At 43.0% G+C, this 19,796-nt stretch overlaps 1 protein-coding gene across 1 annotated transcript; it reads right to left on the bottom strand.

Annotated features, from left to right (window-relative positions):
* Positions 1-4,687: 4,687 nt before the first annotated feature.
* On the bottom strand, positions 4,688-15,081 carry LOC119817855 (arylacetamide deacetylase-like 4). Its single transcript, XM_038335294.1, has 4 exons — positions 14,917-15,081; positions 9,782-9,998; positions 7,116-7,179; positions 4,688-5,462 (listed from the first exon to the last, which is right to left on the bottom strand). Exons 1-4 carry the CDS (start codon positions 15,079-15,081, stop codon positions 4,688-4,690), a joined length of 1,221 nt encoding a protein of 406 aa, XP_038191222.1.
* Positions 15,082-19,796: the final 4,715 nt, after the last annotated feature.

The following is a 19,796-nucleotide window of genomic DNA, read 5'->3' as shown; positions in this document are numbered from 1 at the left end:
GGGAGATTGGGAGTGGGTGGATCTTGTCTCTTAAAGGGACAGGGTATCCAGGTGACAGGGAAGGTCAGCAAATGATAACAGCATGATCCTTGATTAATATTATATAATTCTAAGTCCCTCCATTTTTTTTTCTGCAAATTTGTTATTTTACAGTCTCTTGCTGTTACTAGAGTCAACAGACTGTTTTGGCCACCATTTCCCACAAGCAACAATTCTGCTGGGTTCTGCAACATTACAAGACTCCTTGTCTCCTGGGAATAAATGAATCAAGTTTGTCAGGAGAATAGCTTCAATTTCCATTTGCATTTGGCTTATGAAAACCTCAATATTTAAGATTCACAGTTCGTGTTCCTTCAGTATGAATCTCTAGAACTTTGTAAAGTAATTCTTCCGAATGTATTCTGCTTAGCATATTAACTTCTGGACTTATTTCTGAAACATCACAACCATTAAAAGTGTGTGTGTGTGTGTGTGTGTGTGTGTGTGTGTGTGTGTGTGTGTATGTGTGTGTGCACTCAGATGTTTAAGAGGACACATTTTTAAGGTTTCTTTTTTATTTCACGTTGTAGGTTTCTTTGGGGGGGTTCAAGACAGGTTTCTCTGTAAAACAGTCCTGTCTGTCCTGGGACTCACTTTGTAGACCAAAATGACATCAAACTCACAGAGATCTGTTTGCCTCTGCCTCTTGGATTCTGGGATATTGAGGGCTTTGAGTACCCACCTCAGTGCCCCTCAGGACTCAGAATAGGATGTCTATGGTAGGTGAAGATCTGAGGGTAAAAAGACTGACTCAGGTACATTACCTCTGAATGTCCTTTATTTTTCAGGCAAGGGGACAAAGTGAAGTGAAGGGGTGCAGAGAAGAAGAAAAAGAAGGGTGATCTCCATGAGGTTTCTACTTTTTAAAGACATAGCTGAAAAATTCCATAGGCAGGGAGAATGATAATATGCATGTCAAAATCACCAAAAGAGAGCCGGGCGGTGGTGGCGCACGCCTTTAATCCCAGCACTCGGGAGGCAGAGGCAGGCGGATCTCTGTGAGTTCGAGACCAGCCTGGTCTACAAGAGCTAGTTCCAGGACAGGCTCCAAAGCCACAAAGAAACCCTGTCTTGAAAAACCAAAAAAAAAAAAAAATCACCAAAAGAGCAGGTAATCCCTGACAAAGCATCACTCCAGAACAGTTGACATGATCCAGGAAAGAGCCAGCATCCATGGGGAAATACCAGACCTTCCAAACCGTGAGATAAGTTACTAAACAGCCCCGAATCCTGGATTCACTCATTCTCCTCAACCAATTTCTTTTGTAATAACCAGCTTTGGTAACACCAAGATTTGTTTGTTAGTAAAGGTGGGGCACCCTGCTTTTTTTTTTTTTTCTCAATGCTTGTCTTCTACACAAATTTCTATGTGCTCTATTAGCAGGTAATTTTGTGGGGTTGACTCTATGTAAATTTGGCTGACAGAACGAAGAAAAATGTTGTCACTCTAAAGCCTCATGGTGTGGGGGAATGGATTCTGTTGCTCATGCAGGAGAAATTACACTGCTGAGGTGTTTGGGGGAATTGAATCCCACTTTGAAGGGTGAATCATGGCCTCGCAAGATTTTCACAGATATGACCATGACTTTTCCAGAAGACAAGTGTTTCCACAGCTCTGCAAAACAGATTACTCCATGTGGATGTGTACATATATACTTCCTGTGGGTCTGCCTATTGGTCTGTCAGCTGTGCATTCACTGTGGAGTCTTGTGGTCTCCAACACTGGGATTAAAGGCATACACCACCATGCCCAACTTCCTTCCATGTTGTCTTAGAGGTGGGTCTCTCTTGCCACCTTTGTCACTGTGCTGAATGCTCTAGGCTAGTTTACTCAAAGAATTCCAACCAGTTCTCCCGTCTCTGCCTCCTATCTTGCTTTAAGTGTCCTGCGATTATAGATGGCTGGGATTATAGATGGCTGGGACTATAGATGGCTGGGACTATAGATGGCTGGGACTATAGATGGCTGGGATTATAGATGGCTGGGACTATAGATGGCTGGGACTATAGATGGCTGGGATTATAGATGGCTGGGACTATAGATGGCTGGGACTATAGATGGCTGGGATTATAGATGGCTGGGACTATAGATGGCTGGGACTATAGATGGCTGGGATTATAGATGGCTGGGACTATAGATGGCTGGGATTATAGATGGCTGGGATTATAGATGGCTGGGATTATAGATGGCTGGGATTACAGATGGCTTTTTTTTTTTTTTATACAGATCCAACTCAGGTCACTAGGCCCGTGTCCGACTCATCTCCCTGGCCTCACAAGTGTTAATTTTGAGAAGTCAATTGAGGCTTCGTCTTTACAGCTTAATTCAGTGGCCCCTCAGAGCCTCTCTGCAGGGGTTCTGATCCTGTCACACTACACTGAGCCTCCGCTGATCTCCACAATGCTCTCTAATGTTGTATCTTTCATGCCTTCAAATCCAGCTACCTAGGGATGACATTTATGGCAGTTTGAGATGTAGCCCAGTCCCCTCGTATCACCAGTTCTGTGTATGAATCCCAAGAACACATTTTCCTGGGCATTTGCTTTCAAAAACAGGCGACCTGCTACCTTTAGTCTTTCCTTCTTTGAATTAACTAGGAACCCCACAAGATGGCGCCCCCAATGGCTGAGGTCTTGCCCTTAGGATGTCCTTTTCATTGTCCCAGTTCTGTATCAGTTACAGTTCCTCTCTCAGCATCAGCCTGAATGCTCTCCTGGTCTGCAATTTCTTCTGTCAAACAGACTAGTTCATCATCTCTCAATTCAGCTTGAGTCAGGTTCTCAGGCTCTCATAAGAAAGAAGAAGCCAGAGTCCCATATTCTTGGTCAAAATGCCACAGTAACAGCCCTCATCTTCATTCCAGTGAAGTCCTCATTCATGATCTGGGTCTTCACTATCTCTGCTACTCCAAACATTGTCTTCTAAGTTCCCACTAGAAAGATCCATTAAGCTCTGCTTCTATCAGTCAATGGAATTCCCAGCAACATCCCTAACATTTTCACATTTTTTTGACAAAATAGTTTCAGGTGCCCCAAAATCACATGGTCAGGTTTATTACACCAATGATCCCACTTTGAAGTATCAATTTCTGCCCTAGTTTCATTTCTTTTGCTATATAAAAATATCCTGACCAAAAAAAAACAATTTAGGGGAGGAGAGGTTTATGTCATCTTACAATTCCAGGTTACAGTTTATCATTCTGGGAAAGTCAGGGCAGGAACTTCAAACAGTTGGTCACATCACAGCCACAGTAAAGAGCAGAAATGAATGCAAACGTGCTCACTTGCTTGCTTGTGCTCAGACTGAGTTCTCCACCCTCATACAATGTGAGCCCTCGTCTAGGGAATGGTGGCTCCTATGGTGGGTTAGGTTTACCCACATCAATAAACTTGAGATGTTCCTCTCCCCAGAATGGCCATAGTCCAACCCAATGTAGACAATGTAGACAATCCCTTCTTGAGACTCTTCCCAGGTGATTCTAGATTGTGTCCCATTGCAAATCAAAGCTCACCAGCATAGAAAGGTAAGGTTACACAAAGCCAAAATGACAGGCATCGAGATATAGGATTGGCTATTTTCTCTGCTGAATTTTGGTCTTTACTTGTTTTCTTCTTGTTTATACTTTTAGAACAGAAATGTTTACTCTTTTGTTTAGTGGAAGCATAGCTTGCTTTGTTGTTGGTTGTTTTGTTTGTTTTTTCTCTTTTTCCTTTTCTTTACAGAGGTTCAAAATCAAGCAATTGGCTTGATATCAAAAAAGACTTTTGGCTTTTGAACAAAAGATTAATAGGAACTTTCAAAGTTGAAATCAATTAGTTTTATATTACAAGATTCCCCAAGAGCACACAGAAGTCATGAATGTAAAATGCCCTCCTTCGGCTCATTTGGATATTTAGTCCCTAGCTGGTAGTACTGCCTTAGATGGTTGTGGAACTTTAGGGGCTGGAATCTTACTGGAGGAAGCGAGCCATTGGGTCGGGACTTGAAGTCTTGTGGCCCAGCTTCTTCCCTATCTGCTCTCTGCTTTCTGGCTTCTAATGCAATGTGACCACCCACCTCATGCTTCTGTTTCCATAGCTTTCATGGTGGACTCCTCTGTAAAAACATGAACAAAATAAACTTTTCCTTCCCTAAGTTGCTTCTTGTAAGATATTTGGGCGCGGCAGCAAAAGTGACAGGTATTCATTGTCAAAGGTAGAAGGCAAATCGAGTTATCACCATAAAGACGTGACTCACTTCTCCTCTTCAGCATCCTTTCCTTTTCTACAGTTCAACCACTCTCGACTTTTGTATCTATCAGAGACTAAACTGCTCTATAAGTCAGAGTCCTTGTGCTACAATTGTCTCTGAATTACTAATCTAGGGGCTTTGAAACCAGCTGAGGAGACAATAAAGATGAACCAACTCAAGGAGATCTGAACAGCAGCGAGTCATCAAGTCCTTTGCTGATGTCAGAGGTCATCCTTGACTTATCCTACTTATGTGTGCTGCCATATACTTCTTTTTCTCTATTTTCCGTTATGGGTTTTGTTTCTGTTTTTCATTCTGCTTGTTTACTTGTTTCTTTAGGGTTGCTTGTTTGCAGTGCTAAAGTTTTAATTGTGCATGCTAAGCAATTGTTTAACTACTGACTTCACCCTCGAGACCTCATATGCCCTTTATGTAACTGACTGTAGAATTCATAACCTTATGTGAACAAGGAAAAGAGAAAATGCCCTTATCAAATAAAAGTATGCATCCGTGAAAGCCATCTTCTACATGGCACCAGGTCACGGGGACCCCCTGGTCCTCCAAGCGTTTCTTGTAGAGTAAGCAGTCATCGCGGAGAACATCATGCTCGCAGCTCACCAGGAATGTGTCAGGAAGCTGAGCAACAATTTTGTCGTCTGCGAGGAGAGGCGAAGCTTCCAAATCAAAAACACGCGTGGTTTCCAAATAGGCGGTCTCATTAAAAGGGCCAGGAAACTTGGGCTCTAGGCCTTGGCTCTTGAATCTTTGGGGGATGTTGTCAGAGCCAAGCCATTTCTTATACTTCTTCCAGTAGTCTGGGGGTATAAATGTACCTTTCAACATAGCATCCATCCAGGAGAGGTCAATGGCCAAATACTTACATGCGCAAGTCATCAAAAATTTTCTAGGTAGGAATGGGGCATTCTGATTCTGCTGGTAAGATGGTAACTGAAAATTGACCACCTGGGTAATTGGATAAATCAGAACCTGAGCCCGAAACCGGGGGAGATCTTGCCTGCCCAATAACACCTGGGTGATAATGGCTACAGCCCCAGCTCCTATGCTTTCTCCACTAACCACCAACCGAGCAGGGTCTACCCCATAGGTTTTCAGGTCTTTCAAGAAGTGGATGGTGGCATTCAGGCAATCCTGGAAAGCGGAAGGGTGATGGTGGTCAGGAAGCTTGCGGTACCTAAGGAGGAAAAAAATACAAACAAACAAGCATACAGAACACTAACACATACAGGGTTTAGTGGAGGCTATTCAAATAGCACTCTCTAAGCCCAGAGGAGACAGAGCCCGACTGAACCTTAAGAATGACCCAAACAAATAGAGTTGATTCCTTGATTAGCTTCAACTGTCATCAGATGGAGCCTATAATTATCTGAGAGGAGAGCCTCAATTAAGGAACTTCCTAGATCAAATTGACCTGTGGCCTGAACCACACTCAGGAGGCAAAGGCAGGCAAATCTCTGTGAGTTCAAGGCCCTGGTCTGCAAAACAAGTCCCAGAGCAGCCAGGGCTGTTACACAGAGAAACCCTGTCTCAAAAACAAAGCAAAACAAAAAAATAAAAATAAATAAATAAATAAAAAATTGGTTGTGGGCATATCTGTGTGGGATGATTGTCTTGATTGTTAATTGGTACAGGATGGCCAATACCACTGTGGGCAGCACCATTCCCTGAGCAGGTAACCCTAGGCTGTTAAACATGAGTCTCCAAGCCAACAAGCAAGAAACATTCTCCGTGTTTCCTGTTGTACTTGGCTGTGAAGTAAGTTCCTTGGTCAGAGGTAATGCTTTGTGGACTAGTAAGCAGGCTGCCTTCAAGTCTCTGCCTTGACATTCCTTAATGACAATCTGTGACCCAGAGTTGCAAGCTAAAATGAACCTTTCTCCTGCTTTGGTCAGGGTGTATTTTCACAGTGACCAGTGACGGGAAGGAAACTAGGCTGGGGGCTATCCTCATAGTTTTCGATTTGACTTTAAATAACTTGCCCAGTGTCAGATTGGCAGAGATTCTCCATTCAAATACATATAGATCAACAAATGCCACAGAGAATTATGTAAGTTGAAAGATAATTGCTCTGAAAGCTAATTCCCACCGAAAGTGGGAAAACAAGCCATGACAAGTACAGGGCAATGACATGTCTTATTGCCTGTCTGGAAAAACGGGGAGGCTAAGGTTAAAGTCAAGATGAAGTTGGTTCAGCCAGACATAGAGGGAAGAGAAGAGAGTGAAGGGCAGCAAGAGAGAAGAGAAGAGGGATGGTCTCCTTGTGTCCTTGTATGCCACTGCCAGTGGATTTGGATGTTTATAGCCTTGTCCCACTTCCTGTTCACTCTCTCCTTTGTGCTTGCTGTTGAGGATGTGAGCTCTGGGCTTGCTACTCCTACGGCCTTTCCTGCCACACGCAGCCATGCCTCCTAGCCATGCTGGACTCTGACCCTCCTGGAATCATTCTCAATAGACTGAAATAAATTCTCTCTTCTTTAAGTTGCCTTTTGTGGTGGTGACTTTTCTTAAACTATTTTTTGTTTAGTTTGTAATTATGTGTATATGTATGAGTCTTTGTGTGGGTTTGTGCACGTGGTGCAATACCCACAGGAACCAGAAGAGGGCATTTCATTCCCCTGGAACTTGAGCTACCAGGGGTCTTTGAACTGTTGTGTTTTATTTAACTTTTCACTACCTAGATTCCTTCACATCACAGTGCACCTGTCTATCTCATTATCTAAATGGCCACGGACTGGTCCAGAGCAGAGCAAGGCCATCTAATCTCGTACTCACCCTATCATGGCTCACTGGTACCTGCTGAAGTCAATGTCTATTGTAAGTCACTCACCCCACTGACAGCAGCACGGAATCTGTCTCCCGGGCCAGGTAGCTGCATGTGTTGTGGTAACAATCTGTAAGACAAGAGCAGGTCCAATGCAGCCCATGAGGAGGATCTAGAACTTTCTACCACAGTCCTAAGACAGAAGCTTTTGCTATGAGTAAGGAGATGACATCCTTCCTGTCTTCTGATTCTTGTCACCTCTGAAGTGACTGTAGCCAGATCTTCCGGGGAAAGCCAGGTATCATTCTCAGTCTCAATGTCAACTCTCAAGGGGATTTGGGGCTCATAGTCTGTATCATTGGACTTTATAGTGAGGAAATTGAGGACTAAAGCGCCTGGGGAGTCTGAAATGGATAAAGCTAAGATTTGGAGTTTAGAATGAGTTTAATAATTCTTTTGTTCTTGTGAAACAGGGTTTCTCTGTGTAGTCTTAGATATCCCGGAACTCACTCTGTAGACAAAAGTGGCCTTGTAACAATTCTGTATGTTTCATATTGAACAGGAAATATACAAAGGCTGGATGGAACAGTTCAGTTGTGGGGATGGTATATCTGAACTTCCAGAAGGTGGAGCCTCTAAGATTGCTGGGTTGCACATTCAGGTCCAGCTCCAGGCCTAGAACCTGAGAAGAGCATCTTAAACTTAGCCCTGTCCAGCCCTGGCTGCAGGCATACAGAGGTGCTAGGCAGCCTGTGTACACGTGTTCTGCTCAGGACGCCCAAACCCACTGGACCAGCAACTCTGAAGTAGGAACCTAGAACCAGAATTTGTACATTTCCCCAAGTAACGTAGTGATGATGGGCAATCGCTAGGTGGAAACAAGGACGTTCAATGATATGGTAAGAACTGAAGCCAGGTGCTGAGGCCAACGCGTCGAGGAGAGTCAGCTGAGGCAGGAGGCCAGCTCCTGTGTTCAAAGCTCGGAACAATTGTGCTTCCTCCTTGCTGTGTATTTGCATCATCCAGGCTCCCTTGAGTACAGATGTCTGGAACTGCCTTCAACAGGGACTGAACTGACTTGTAGGAAGGGACTGGGAGTGGGTGTGACATTCATGGACAGCCAGTATGGAGTCCCTTTTAGTCATGATCTGGACCCTTCCACCTGTCCAGATTCTCTACGCTCTGTCTCCCTGACATCCTTCCTCCAACTAAGGGCCCCTAGTTGCTCCAGTTTTAGAGTTTTGTATCTGTCACTCACTCTGCCTGGAGTGGATAGGGCAGGGTTGAGATAGGTGACACATCCCTGTGGACACTGAACCAAAGGAACAGCAGGACTTCAGCATCTCATTAAGTAGCATTTCTATGGGTGTTTTACACCACTGAAGAGCCTGGCAATCTAGGGGATGCTTCCAAGGGTTTCTGAGACTGAAAACTGCTGCTGGACAGGGATGGGACCCCATCCTAATCATAGTTAATTTGGGGGGATCAAGTTCAACACTTTCAGGTGTAGAGGAGCCACAGATATTTCTACCACTAGGTGGCAGCAACTAACCCCCATCTCATCCTGTTCTACCAATGGAGAGGGCCATCCATCTGTCCTTGTCTACCTATGTCCGTGCTTCTCACTCATTCAACCATTTGTTCCCTTGCAAATTTACCCTTGCACTCAACCATCAATAGATAATTATATCCATGTGTTTATAAGTCAGTCAAAAATTACAAACAATAAGGCCAAGCACTAGGGATCCAGCAACACAGACCACACAGGTCTCTCTCTCTCTCTCTCTCTCTCTCTCTCTCTCTCTCTCTCTCTCTCTCTCTCTCTCTCTCTCTCTCTCTCTCAGCATTCCCATTCTTTCTAGGGGCAGAAAGACAGGAAATAAAGGAACACAGGGGTTGGGGAACCAAAGAAAGCTGATATGGTAATAAATGCCATAAAGACATTTAACAAGTAAGATGTCATGGGTAGGGTTGGAGGATAGGTGTTTAACCTCAGAATGGCAGAAAAATCTGTAGGTAGATATTGGGGGAGGCCACTTAAGAAAAGCCATTTGTGAAAAGATTCAAGATCAAAAGGGTATTCACCCATTCCAAGCCAGCCACGGCGGACATGTTTTGAGAATAAAACAGCATGCCCAGAAGACCAGGAGTGATGAGCTGAGCAGAGCAAGTGCTGTAGCATAGCTCAGCACAGCCTGGCGCTACAGCAGAGCAAGTGCAGGAGGGGACAAAAAGTCACTGCCTGGGAGAGGATGTCACAGGGGACAAAGAAGGGGCTAGATTGCAGAACTGTTCTATGAGGCGTGTTTTATGACCCCCGTGGTTCCTAAAGCAGAACAGCCTACAAGTTAAGAAACAGAGAAGAGACGCCTAACTGAAAGGATGCAGTGGGTACAGAGTCCTCACACTGTAGCCGTTCATCAGAGCTGAGGATGTGTGATTTGGGGATCTCAGATGAGCCAGTGGCTTTGAGAAGGAATGGAAGGGAGGAATCACACCAAAAACTTGGCTGCTAGTGACACTGTGTCCCCTCCTGGACACATCATAGAAGGCATTTCCACGGAAACTACAACCTTATTGACGGGCATAACCCTTGGGCTCTGTGTGGCCTCCTCAGAAGGATTTCTGACTGCTGCTTTCTTTGTCTTCCTCCCAAGAATTCCCAATGGAATGGAGATGTAATCAGACATGAGAACCCCCCTCCTTCCCTATACCTCAGAGACCCTTCTTACCCAGGCCGCCAAACACACAACCTCCTCCATGGTAGAAGATGATGCCTCGTCGGGGGCCAGAGGAGGCAGTCTTGGGCTGGAACAGCCTCACAGGGACTGTTCCAAAATGCAGGTTCTTTACCAACACACCATAGTTATTCTTTGGCACCACCAGGTCTTGGATGAAGCGGAAAAAGTGGGGCATGGAGCAAATTTTCATCTTTTCCAGTAAATTCCCCTGCAGAAAGATAGAAGGGAAAGACAGTTGGCTGCCTCCACAGTCAGCCATTCCTTCCTCTCTACTGCTGTGGCCCAACGTACTGTATGGGTCAACTCAGGACTTCGCCAAAGCTCTTAATTGGATGGGATTGTTTCCTGTAAGTAAATCAGTGCCTAGTTGTGAAGGCCTAGGAAATGAGGGACACAAACTAGGAGAGAAAAGCTATTCCTCCTTGTCGTCAGGATTTCCCAGTGGCCTTTGCAACAGTGGTCCCACAGTTTTGGTCCTATGCTAGCTCCCAGCTCATTTCTCTCATCTGGCACTTCATCTCCTAAGTACATAGGAGATGTACATTGCTTTACCCATTCCTTAAAAATACATCACGAGACTGAGTGTGGTGGTGCATGCCTTTAATCACAGCATTTAAAAGGCTGAGGCAAGCAGGTCTCTATGAGTTGGAGGCCAGCCTGGTCTACATAGTGAATCCCAGGACAGCCAGAGCTGTAGCTATGTATAGTGTTAATGTTTTGTTTTGATTGACCAGAAACAAACACAAAGACCCAAACAAAAATATGAGGAGAGCCACTATTTCTAGTCCCATGGTCATTTTATGACTCACATGATAGCCTCTGTCATACACAGTACACAGTAAAGTTGAGTGCTGGCCCAAAGCCTACCACAGAGACTTGAAGTTTCTCAGTACATCCTTTGCAGCTATGAGGCCCATGCCTAGTTTAATTTCTTCTCCAAACTATGTGCCCCAAACTAGGTGACTCGGTGACAACTATTCTCATAATTCTCTCATCCACAAAGCAAGATTAATGTGTATGTACTCTAGGACTTTCTGGGTGGTATAAAATGGGTGAGTTACGAAAATTACCAAATGGTGACGTTTGCTTACGGTGATTATCGTTTCCATGATAGTCTGAGCATCAACTATGTGCTTGTCAGAAACTCTGTGGTGTTCTTTAAGTGTGAATGACAGGGATATAATCCACTGGTAAGCCTGAAAGTCAAGGCCACTGTCGTAGTTAGGGTTTCTATTGATATAAAGAGACACCATGGCCATGGAAATCCTCATCAAGGAAAACATTTAGTTGAGGTGGCAGTTGACAGTGTTAGAGGGTTAGTCCATTATCAGCATGATGGGGTGGCATGGTGGTGTTCAGGCAGAGAGCTGGAGAAAGCTGCTGCATCTTGATCTGCAGGCAACAGGAAGTAGACTCAGACACTTGGGCAGTATCTTGAGCATAAGAGACCTCAAAGCCTACCCCAATAGTGACACACTTCCTCCAACAAAGCCCCACCTCCTAATGGTGTCATTCCTTTTGGGGGGTTATTTTCTTTCAAACCACCACATGTACTTTAGATTTTTGAGGAGGCAAAAGGTGGGACTAGAACCTGGTAGCCACAAATATCTCACAACAGGACAGCTTTGGACTATAACTTCTGTATTGACTGACGTGATGTGGGATTCCCCTCTGTATGCTGTGAATATCATTGGTTAATAAAGGAACTGCTTTGGGCCTATAGCAGAGCTACAGGGGAACAGAGCTAGGTGGGGAAAACTAAACTAAATGCTTGGAGAAAAGAGGCAGAGGCAGAGAGAAGCCATGTAGCCCCACGGGAGACAGACGCCAGAACTTTAGACAGTAAGCCACAGCCACGTGGCAATACACAGATTAATAGAAATGGGTTAAATTAAGGTAAAAGAGTTAGCCAATAAGAAGCTAGAGCTAATGGGCCAAGCAGTGGTTTAATTAATACAATTTCTGTGTGATTATTTCGGGTCGGAGCTGCTGAGCAGCAGGGACCAACAAGCAGGCCACTTACAACACTGACATGGGGACTGGATTAGTGAGTTCAACTTTTTACTCCTAAACGTATTGATGAACACCAAGCCATGTCCTGGTGGTGGATTCCACATTTGTGAGTTTACTTCCATGTGCATTTCGTCTATTGAGGGAAACACCAATGATCTCAGGAAATCTTTAACAGTTTATACAGTCTGCAACCACACCCTCTAATGCCACCCTCTTCCCTTCCCCTCCTCTCCTGTTCCACTACACTGAACTCCAGACTGAACCTCCAAAGTCCAGGCCCCTGGATCTCTTAGCTAACAAGATACTCATGTGCCTCTTCCCTCACCGCCTTTAAGCTGCTAGCTCAGGTGTTACTTCTCAGCAAGGCAGGTTTCTTCTGCCTCTCCCTAGCAGAATTCATGGTCTCCTCCTGCCTTTTCTTCACCAGAGTCAGCGTCCATTCAGGGCACTGTTCTGAGAGCAGGTTGGGCATGTTCATGAGTGTGCATCATTTGCTACTAGAAGGGAAGCTATGAGCGATGTTTGTCTTTGGTATCCACCTCTGTTCTGGAAGCCTTGATTGGCACCTGGATTCGAGACCCAGTGTGCCACAGTGCATAGTCCCATTGGGCACACACCGAGAGCCTGAGAGTGTCATGAGGGATAAACACCGCACCGCATTGGCTCCGTGCATAAGCCTCTTTGTTTTCTAAGAAGTGAGGAAGAGGGAGTTTTGCCTCTTCTTTTCTACAATACACTGAGGGTGGAAGGTTCTAAGAGACGTTCCCCAGAGTGGGATGACAAGAACTGGTCTGTCTCCTGACACTCATCTTCAGGTCCTTCTCCAACTTATACTTTCCACCAAGCTTGGTACGGCACAGATGCCCAACCCAGTGTTTAGTCGCTCCATTGATCTTTTATTCGGTAAGCATGGGTTGGGCATCTACGTGGTACCAATCCAGAAAACCAAAGAGAACCTTCAAAGGGTGAAGAAAATCAACCGTAAACAACTTGTCCTGCTAAGAATGCTCAGTTTGCTCTTATTGTTGTCACAGAATCAAAAACCTCAACGAGGTAGAATGTGGCGGTGGATGTCTGTGACCGCCTAGAAATTCCACCAGCAGGGACAACCACAGTGTCTCTCTAGACACTGCGAAAACATTCTCAGGATAAGGGGCACAAAGCACGTTTGCTGATAGCCATTGGTCTGTACCTCGATACCTCCAACTCTCCTACACAGTTTGTGACTCAATGCCAACTCGCTTATGGACTCACCCTAAGAACACAGATACATTCTTGCTTCTAATTTGCATTAAAGGTCAGTTCACCCTAAAGAACACAGTTTATGTTCTGTGATCAAGCTGCCTGTTTATACCATACAAGTGACTCCAGAGAAGTCACTACACTGTCCAGAGGTGGACAATAAGATCATATCAGATTTGGGGAAACTCAAAGAGATAAAACATGCAAAACTCTCCACCAAGAGATCTGAGGCACTCTTGCTCCTTCAGATTGAATAGAGGAAAAGCTGTTACCTGTGAAAATCTAATGTCTTAGCAGAATGGATCATACTCCACCCCAAACATGCAACTTCGGAATAAGGAGTATTTTGAGTTGACAACAAATGAAAAAAATTGAATTAAAAGGCATTTTGTGTTCCTGTTATTTGCCTTGAAGCAAAAACATCTCTTGTGTCTCAAACCTAGGACAGGGAAAATGAGTCTAAATTCCCAAAACCAATTAAAAAAAATCAACTTTTATTGTTTTTATTTTTCCCCACAAGCATACTTTCTTACAGTGTATGGCCTATAAAAGTTTTAACACCGTCCCTTTCTCATTTCTCTATGACTTTATGATTCTATGTCAAAATAAAATATAAACCCTCAGATCTAACCTCTTTTTAGTTTGTACTCATTAGATATTCATATAAAGTGAGGAATACCAAAAACCATCTATCTCCAGTTAATCTCTCTTTTAATTTTCAAAGCTCGAGAACAGAGCCTAAGAAGGAAAATACAACACTATTTTGCTCTTCCCAAAATTTTAAAATAATAACAGTGGTAATGCAGAGAGTTAAAACACTGTGGAGTTCTTAGTCCTAAATGGGACATCGGTATCAAACTCCTCTCCCAGGCTCAGAGGTCTTCACAGAAGGGTGTACAGAAAGATTATAAAAGCCAGAGGAAGTAGAAAACTGGAAAGAAACAGTGGCCTCTGGCCATACCAAGACTGTAGCATATACAAACTCAGAGCAACGCCACAGTTTGTACAAGACCTCAAGCACAAGCCAGACCAAACTTTCAGCAAAGAGGGGAGAAAGGTGGACACATAGCTTCAGTACTAGCTGAGGGGCTATGGACATGTGATAGCATCTGTGTGAGGAAAAGTCTGTTTATTAAATGATGTGACCCCTGGTGGTGGACAAGACTCCAGGGCAGGCTCAACTCCCAAGAATACAGACACTTGATTTGATAAAAATAAATTAACTAATTAAAAAAAATCAAAGTTGTGTGGGCAGGGAGTGGAGAGAGTAGAAGTAGCAGGAGAGGTAAGAAGGATGAATACGATCTAAACACATTATATGAAATTATCAAACAATAAAAACATTTTAAAAATTAAATGGGAACAACCTATACCAAGAAGGCACTAACATCTTGTGCCGTGGTTTAAGACTTCTGGTTCCAAACATGGAAAATATATCAGGAACCATGGGGACCAGGGCATTACAACATGTCAAACCCTTCTGCACCTAACTGAAGACTCTGTTTCTACCAAAAGAACAGTAGGCCTGTTTTTCCCAACTGGTGATGAACAGATAGCTTTATGCTACTCTACCAAGGTAGGACCACCACACATAATTCCTCCCCCATTTTTTATCGCACAGACTCTAGAGTCCTCATCAGAAACCTTCTCCATGAATTTCTTCCCAAGTAACTGTCCCCATGCTGGTAGTATATGAACTGAGAGAATTTAATGGACACTGTACAAAGTCCTTGTCACAATGTCTCTCATCATCACTGACCAGTGTATATTATCAGGCGCTCTTAAGTTATATGGATCTTTGCCAAATCCTTTCCCAAGGCTGGGGTTTTGTCTACACCAAGCAGGACACAGTCGTTGAAAACAAAACTTACCAATGTTACCGTCAGCTGGAATAGGTAGTGTAGAATGTGAAATCTCACTCGGTGGGTGATGGGGAAAGGAATATGGACAGTGAAGATCTCCTCCATAAGAACCCACATACTGACGCCCAGGACCAGGAGGCATGCAGCCATGAAGAGGATTATTGCCAAGATCATGGTGGTCTTGTCCCTTCAGAATGCACTAAGGAAGACCTGTCCCCTGCAAAGATCTTATAGAACCCTCTCCTCCACAGATCCAGGTACCTTATAACACAGAGAGTGACTCCAGGGGCTGCCCCCTCCCACTGTAAGCAGCTATGACACGCTGGGAAATGTCTTTCTGTGATGCTCAAAGGATTACGTCAGCTTTCCACCTGGAGAAGTTCCTGCCTGGCAGAAGTGGAGCCCTGGCACCTTGTTCCAGGGAAGGTTGACATTTATCATACCACTTGGGGAGAGTCACAAGCTGATTAGAGGGGTGGCACCAGTGAGGAAGAAGTCACTGGAGTATGGTGTCAAAGCATTACTAGATGTGTGGGAGATTGGAGAAACTTGCAGAAGTCACATCAAGGGCCCTACAGGTCTTTCAAGAGAAAAACCAGAGATTTGAGAGCCCCATAACATTTGATGAGAAAAAACATCAACATGATGAGGGACTTTGGGGAAGTCACCCATATACTATTCTCTTTTCTTGATAACCTGATGCACTTGCTCTCAGAAATTAGCTTTACAGTTACTCCTTGTCTTAGCCACATCTTATGTTTTTATGTCTCACACACTGACGTCTATGGTATAGCTGATGTCACAGCGGATTAGCCAATTTAGAGACAAAAAAATAACCTCACCTTGAGTATACCTACCTGTATAAACCAAGACATGCAAGATAAACACCATCTCCTCTATTGGGTTCTCAAAGTAAAGAAAGTATGTTGATTCTCCTAAATAACTGAGAGACTGGAGAGTGTATTGAGTGAGAGCTCTAAAAGTTGTAGGTATGAGACAGAGTCACAAGCAGGACATGGCAGCTGTTGTATGGCCTTTGTTGTGAGTACTAAGACATGCAACTGAGCCTGGGCAATTTAGTCAGAAAGAATTTGTCCATGTAAGGGAAGAATTGCAACAGGAAAAAAGACAATATGGACATTCTCTACAGTTCACTATTGGAAAAATCAATGGTTCAGTATGAAGACCAGGGCCTTATAACAGCTAAGTACATGAACGTATTACAATTGAGAACAGTCTGCAGCTAAACTGTTTGAAGTGAAGAAGAGTCAGACATGGAACAGAAAAACCCTTCACGGGCTACCTTGTGAGAGGGGGGCTCATGGTATCAGTCGTTGTGCCATAGAAGCAGAAACACACGATAATATAACTACTCAATCTTTCATGAGACAAGGGTTGTATGATCTGTGACGGTACAAAGGGAATCAGCCTGGAATAGATGGCGCCATGAGAAACACTTGATTACTGCTAGCTGAGTCCCCAGTGGATGTTAAGGGCTGGAGAACAGAGGATGAATAGGTATTACTGGAGAAACTGGGTGAAAGAGAGGTGGCGTTTTGTTGTAGGAGGCTACTAGCTCAGTTCTTACTGCCCAGCAGCTCAGACCTGAAATAATCATACAAAAACTGTATTAATTAAATTACTGCTTGGCCCATTAGTTCTACCTTCTTATTCTTTTTTTTTTTTTTTTTGGTTTTTCGAGACAGGGTTTCCCTGTAGTTTCTAGAGCCTGTCCTGGAGCTAGCTCTTGTAGACCAGGCTGGCCTCGAACTCAGAGATCCGCCTGCCTCTGCCTCCCGAGTGCTGGGATTAAAGGCGTGCGCCACCACCGCCCGGCCCTACCTTCTTATTCTTATTGGCTAACACGTATACCTTAATTTAACCTATTTCTAGTAATCTGTGTATTCTTTTCTGTAATAGGTAAGATTTATGGGAAGACAAAATGCCATCTTTCATTCTGAAAACACTGAAAGTGAAAAAAACCAGGAGACATCTTGAAAAGGATTTTAGTAGTGTAGACATTTTTGGGGGGGAGGAATTGCTACCAGCTCACAAAAATAACATGAAGACTTACTATTAATTATAAAAGCTCAGCCTATAGCTTAGGCTTGTCCCACTAGATATTATAACTTAAATTAACCAATTTTTACTAATCTATGTTTTGTTTAGTGCTTTTTTTGCCTCTCTTCTATCTTGTGCCTCCTGCTTCTTCTACATGTCCCCTGGCATCTCTCGTGCCTAGCCTAGATTCATCTTCTCCTAATCTTCTCTCTCTCTCTCTCTCTCTCTCTCTCTCTCTCTCTCTCTCTCTCTCTCTCCCAAATGTCTCATCTAAACTCTCTGCCTAGCTATATTGATATAGCTCTATATTAAACCAATCAGAAGGTGCCTTGGCAAAAACATTCTCACAGTGTACAAAAGTTATTTCACAACATTTCTTCCTTTGTGTCTAAATAAAAGGGAAAATATTAACCCTAACACAGTAAAACCATATACAACAAGAACAATTGTCAGATATTGTCCAAATAAAAAGGCAAAGTTTTAACTTTGACAAAGTAAAGCTACATACAATAAGAACAATTTTCAAGAACTACATTCATAATGTCCAGTTCATATGTATTTGGTAAATTTGATGAATGTACTCTATTATCTATCCTATATTAGTGAATCTGAAGTTTTATACCTAAACCATTTTTTTCAGAGCTTGTATTTCCAACCTGAAAATATCTTTTTTTTATACCTCAAAACATTTTCTTAGGTAAACAATTTAAGTTTTTGTGTCTCTCAATCTCATACACTTTACACCTCTTTTGTGAGTTGTAACATGAGGGGGCCAGGCCTTCTTGTTTGTTGGGGTTTCTGTCCTGCCTGGTACCCCACAGCCGGAAAGCCCCAAAGAAATAACACAGAGATCTCTATAAGTTATAAAGCTGATTGGCCCATTAGCTCTAGCCTCTCACTGGCTAACTCTCATCTCCTGATTAACCCATTTTTCTGATCTATGTTAGCCATGTGGCTCAGTACCTTTTTTCAGTGGGGCAGATCACATCCTGTTGCTTTGGTGGTCTGGGCAGGAGTGGGAGGAATCAACTTCCTCCTTCCCAGAATTCTCCTGTTCTCCTTACATCATTTCTACTTCCTGTCTGGTTTTCCCGCCTATACTTTCTGCCTGGCCAATCAGTGTTTTATTTAAAACATAATTGACAGATTACAGACAATTCTCCTGCACAGTTGAGTTTCTTTTCTGTATTTCATAACAAGCCAAACTGTAACTATCTTGTCTTCAACCCCATTAGAAACCCAAGAGGATATAAAATTACTTGAGAAAACAGGAAGTGCAGAGCAAGTAACTTCCAAAACTAAGAAATGGCAGAGATATCAGGTTGTGGGAAAAAGTCACCCCAAGATTCCTCTGCAATATTGAGATATTCATGTTGAGCCTATGGGCCTAAAATATCTGAGAGACTTTTCTGTTAAGCAGGAATTTTGAAGGACTCTCCTACTTGTCTTGGCCAAGTTTGGCAGTTGTCTTCTTTTGTGTCCTGCTTGTCCAATTTGGACAGCATATTGTTAACAGCCAAGGTAAGGGCACTTACCACATGGAGTTTCTTTGATGTCCAGCACCCATTTTTTAAGTAAATTGGTGCTGCCAGTATAAGACAGGTTTCATTATAATGAAAAGCCTCATGTTATTAAAAAATTTTAAATGTCATGTCCTACAGGTCTTTACATATTTGAAGATCACCTCTCTATCTAAAATATATCTATGCATCACCTTGAAAACATATCTAACATGACTATACGTTTGATTGCTATAGATGACTATTCACCTGTATTTCTTTATTATCCTAAATAGTTTTTAAGAGCTAAGACTTTATATTACATTTTTAAATGAGCTACATAGTTACAATACCTTAAACAATAATAGAAACATATATACAGTATAACAAAAATAACCATAAATTTTTAATCAATAAACAAAATTTCACACCAATGTAAAATATTTGAGACTAGTAGTTGTTCAAAAGTAGACTCAATAATCCACCTTTTTGTTTGATTATTTTTTGCATTATATCCCCCATTTCTTCTTTAGAAAGAGATCCTTGAATCTAAACTGTTTAGTTTTCTCTCTGAACATGACCAGTAAAAATTTGTAACCAATTCCCTTAATGATAACACACATCCATAACCCACCCACCTCACCTCTTGGGAATGTGGATGTTGTGTTCTCTAGACTGCTTCCTGCTCTCTGTGGGTAACAAAATCTTTAGGGAACCTGAGAAAATGGTCAAGACTTGGAAATACTAACCATAACATTTGTTGTCCAGTCTCTTTGCAATGATAAAGTGCAAGGCTTATGTGCAGTCCTGGCTAGAATAGTCTGTAAGGCTGAATCATCTTAGCCAGTAGCCTTATACCTGTTCTAAATATAGAACTCTGAGGAAACTGTGACAGAGGCATTTTGAGAGACTGGATCACCTGGGCCATCTATTTTTATTGATGTCTGGTCCTCTTCCTCTGAAAACACACAAACTTTCAAAGGTAATGTACCTATCTGCATTAACGCAAGTATGAACAGTGTGTTGTTCACAAACCTGCCATTTTTTTTGTATTAAGTTTGAACAGGTAAAATATGTGTCACTGGTGGGAGAGGCTACTTGTTAGTTTCCTGGCTCCCAAAATAATCACACAGAAATCTATATTAATTGCATATTGTTTGGCCAATAGCTTAATCATATTTTTAGCTAACTCTTATGTCCTAAACCAACCCATGTCCATTAATCTGTGTACCACCACAAGGTCGTGGCTTACTGAAAAATTTTCAGCAGGCTCCAGCAAAGGTGTCTGTCTCCAGCATTGGCTACATGGCTTTTCACTGACTCTGCCTA

This window comes from Arvicola amphibius, chromosome 6, assembly GCF_903992535.2.
Source record: "Arvicola amphibius chromosome 6, mArvAmp1.2, whole genome shotgun sequence".
NCBI classification, from domain to species: Eukaryota; Metazoa; Chordata; class Mammalia; order Rodentia; family Cricetidae; genus Arvicola; species Arvicola amphibius.
Note: the sequence above shows the minus strand (reverse complement) of the source record. Positions and strands in the feature narration are given on the sequence as shown.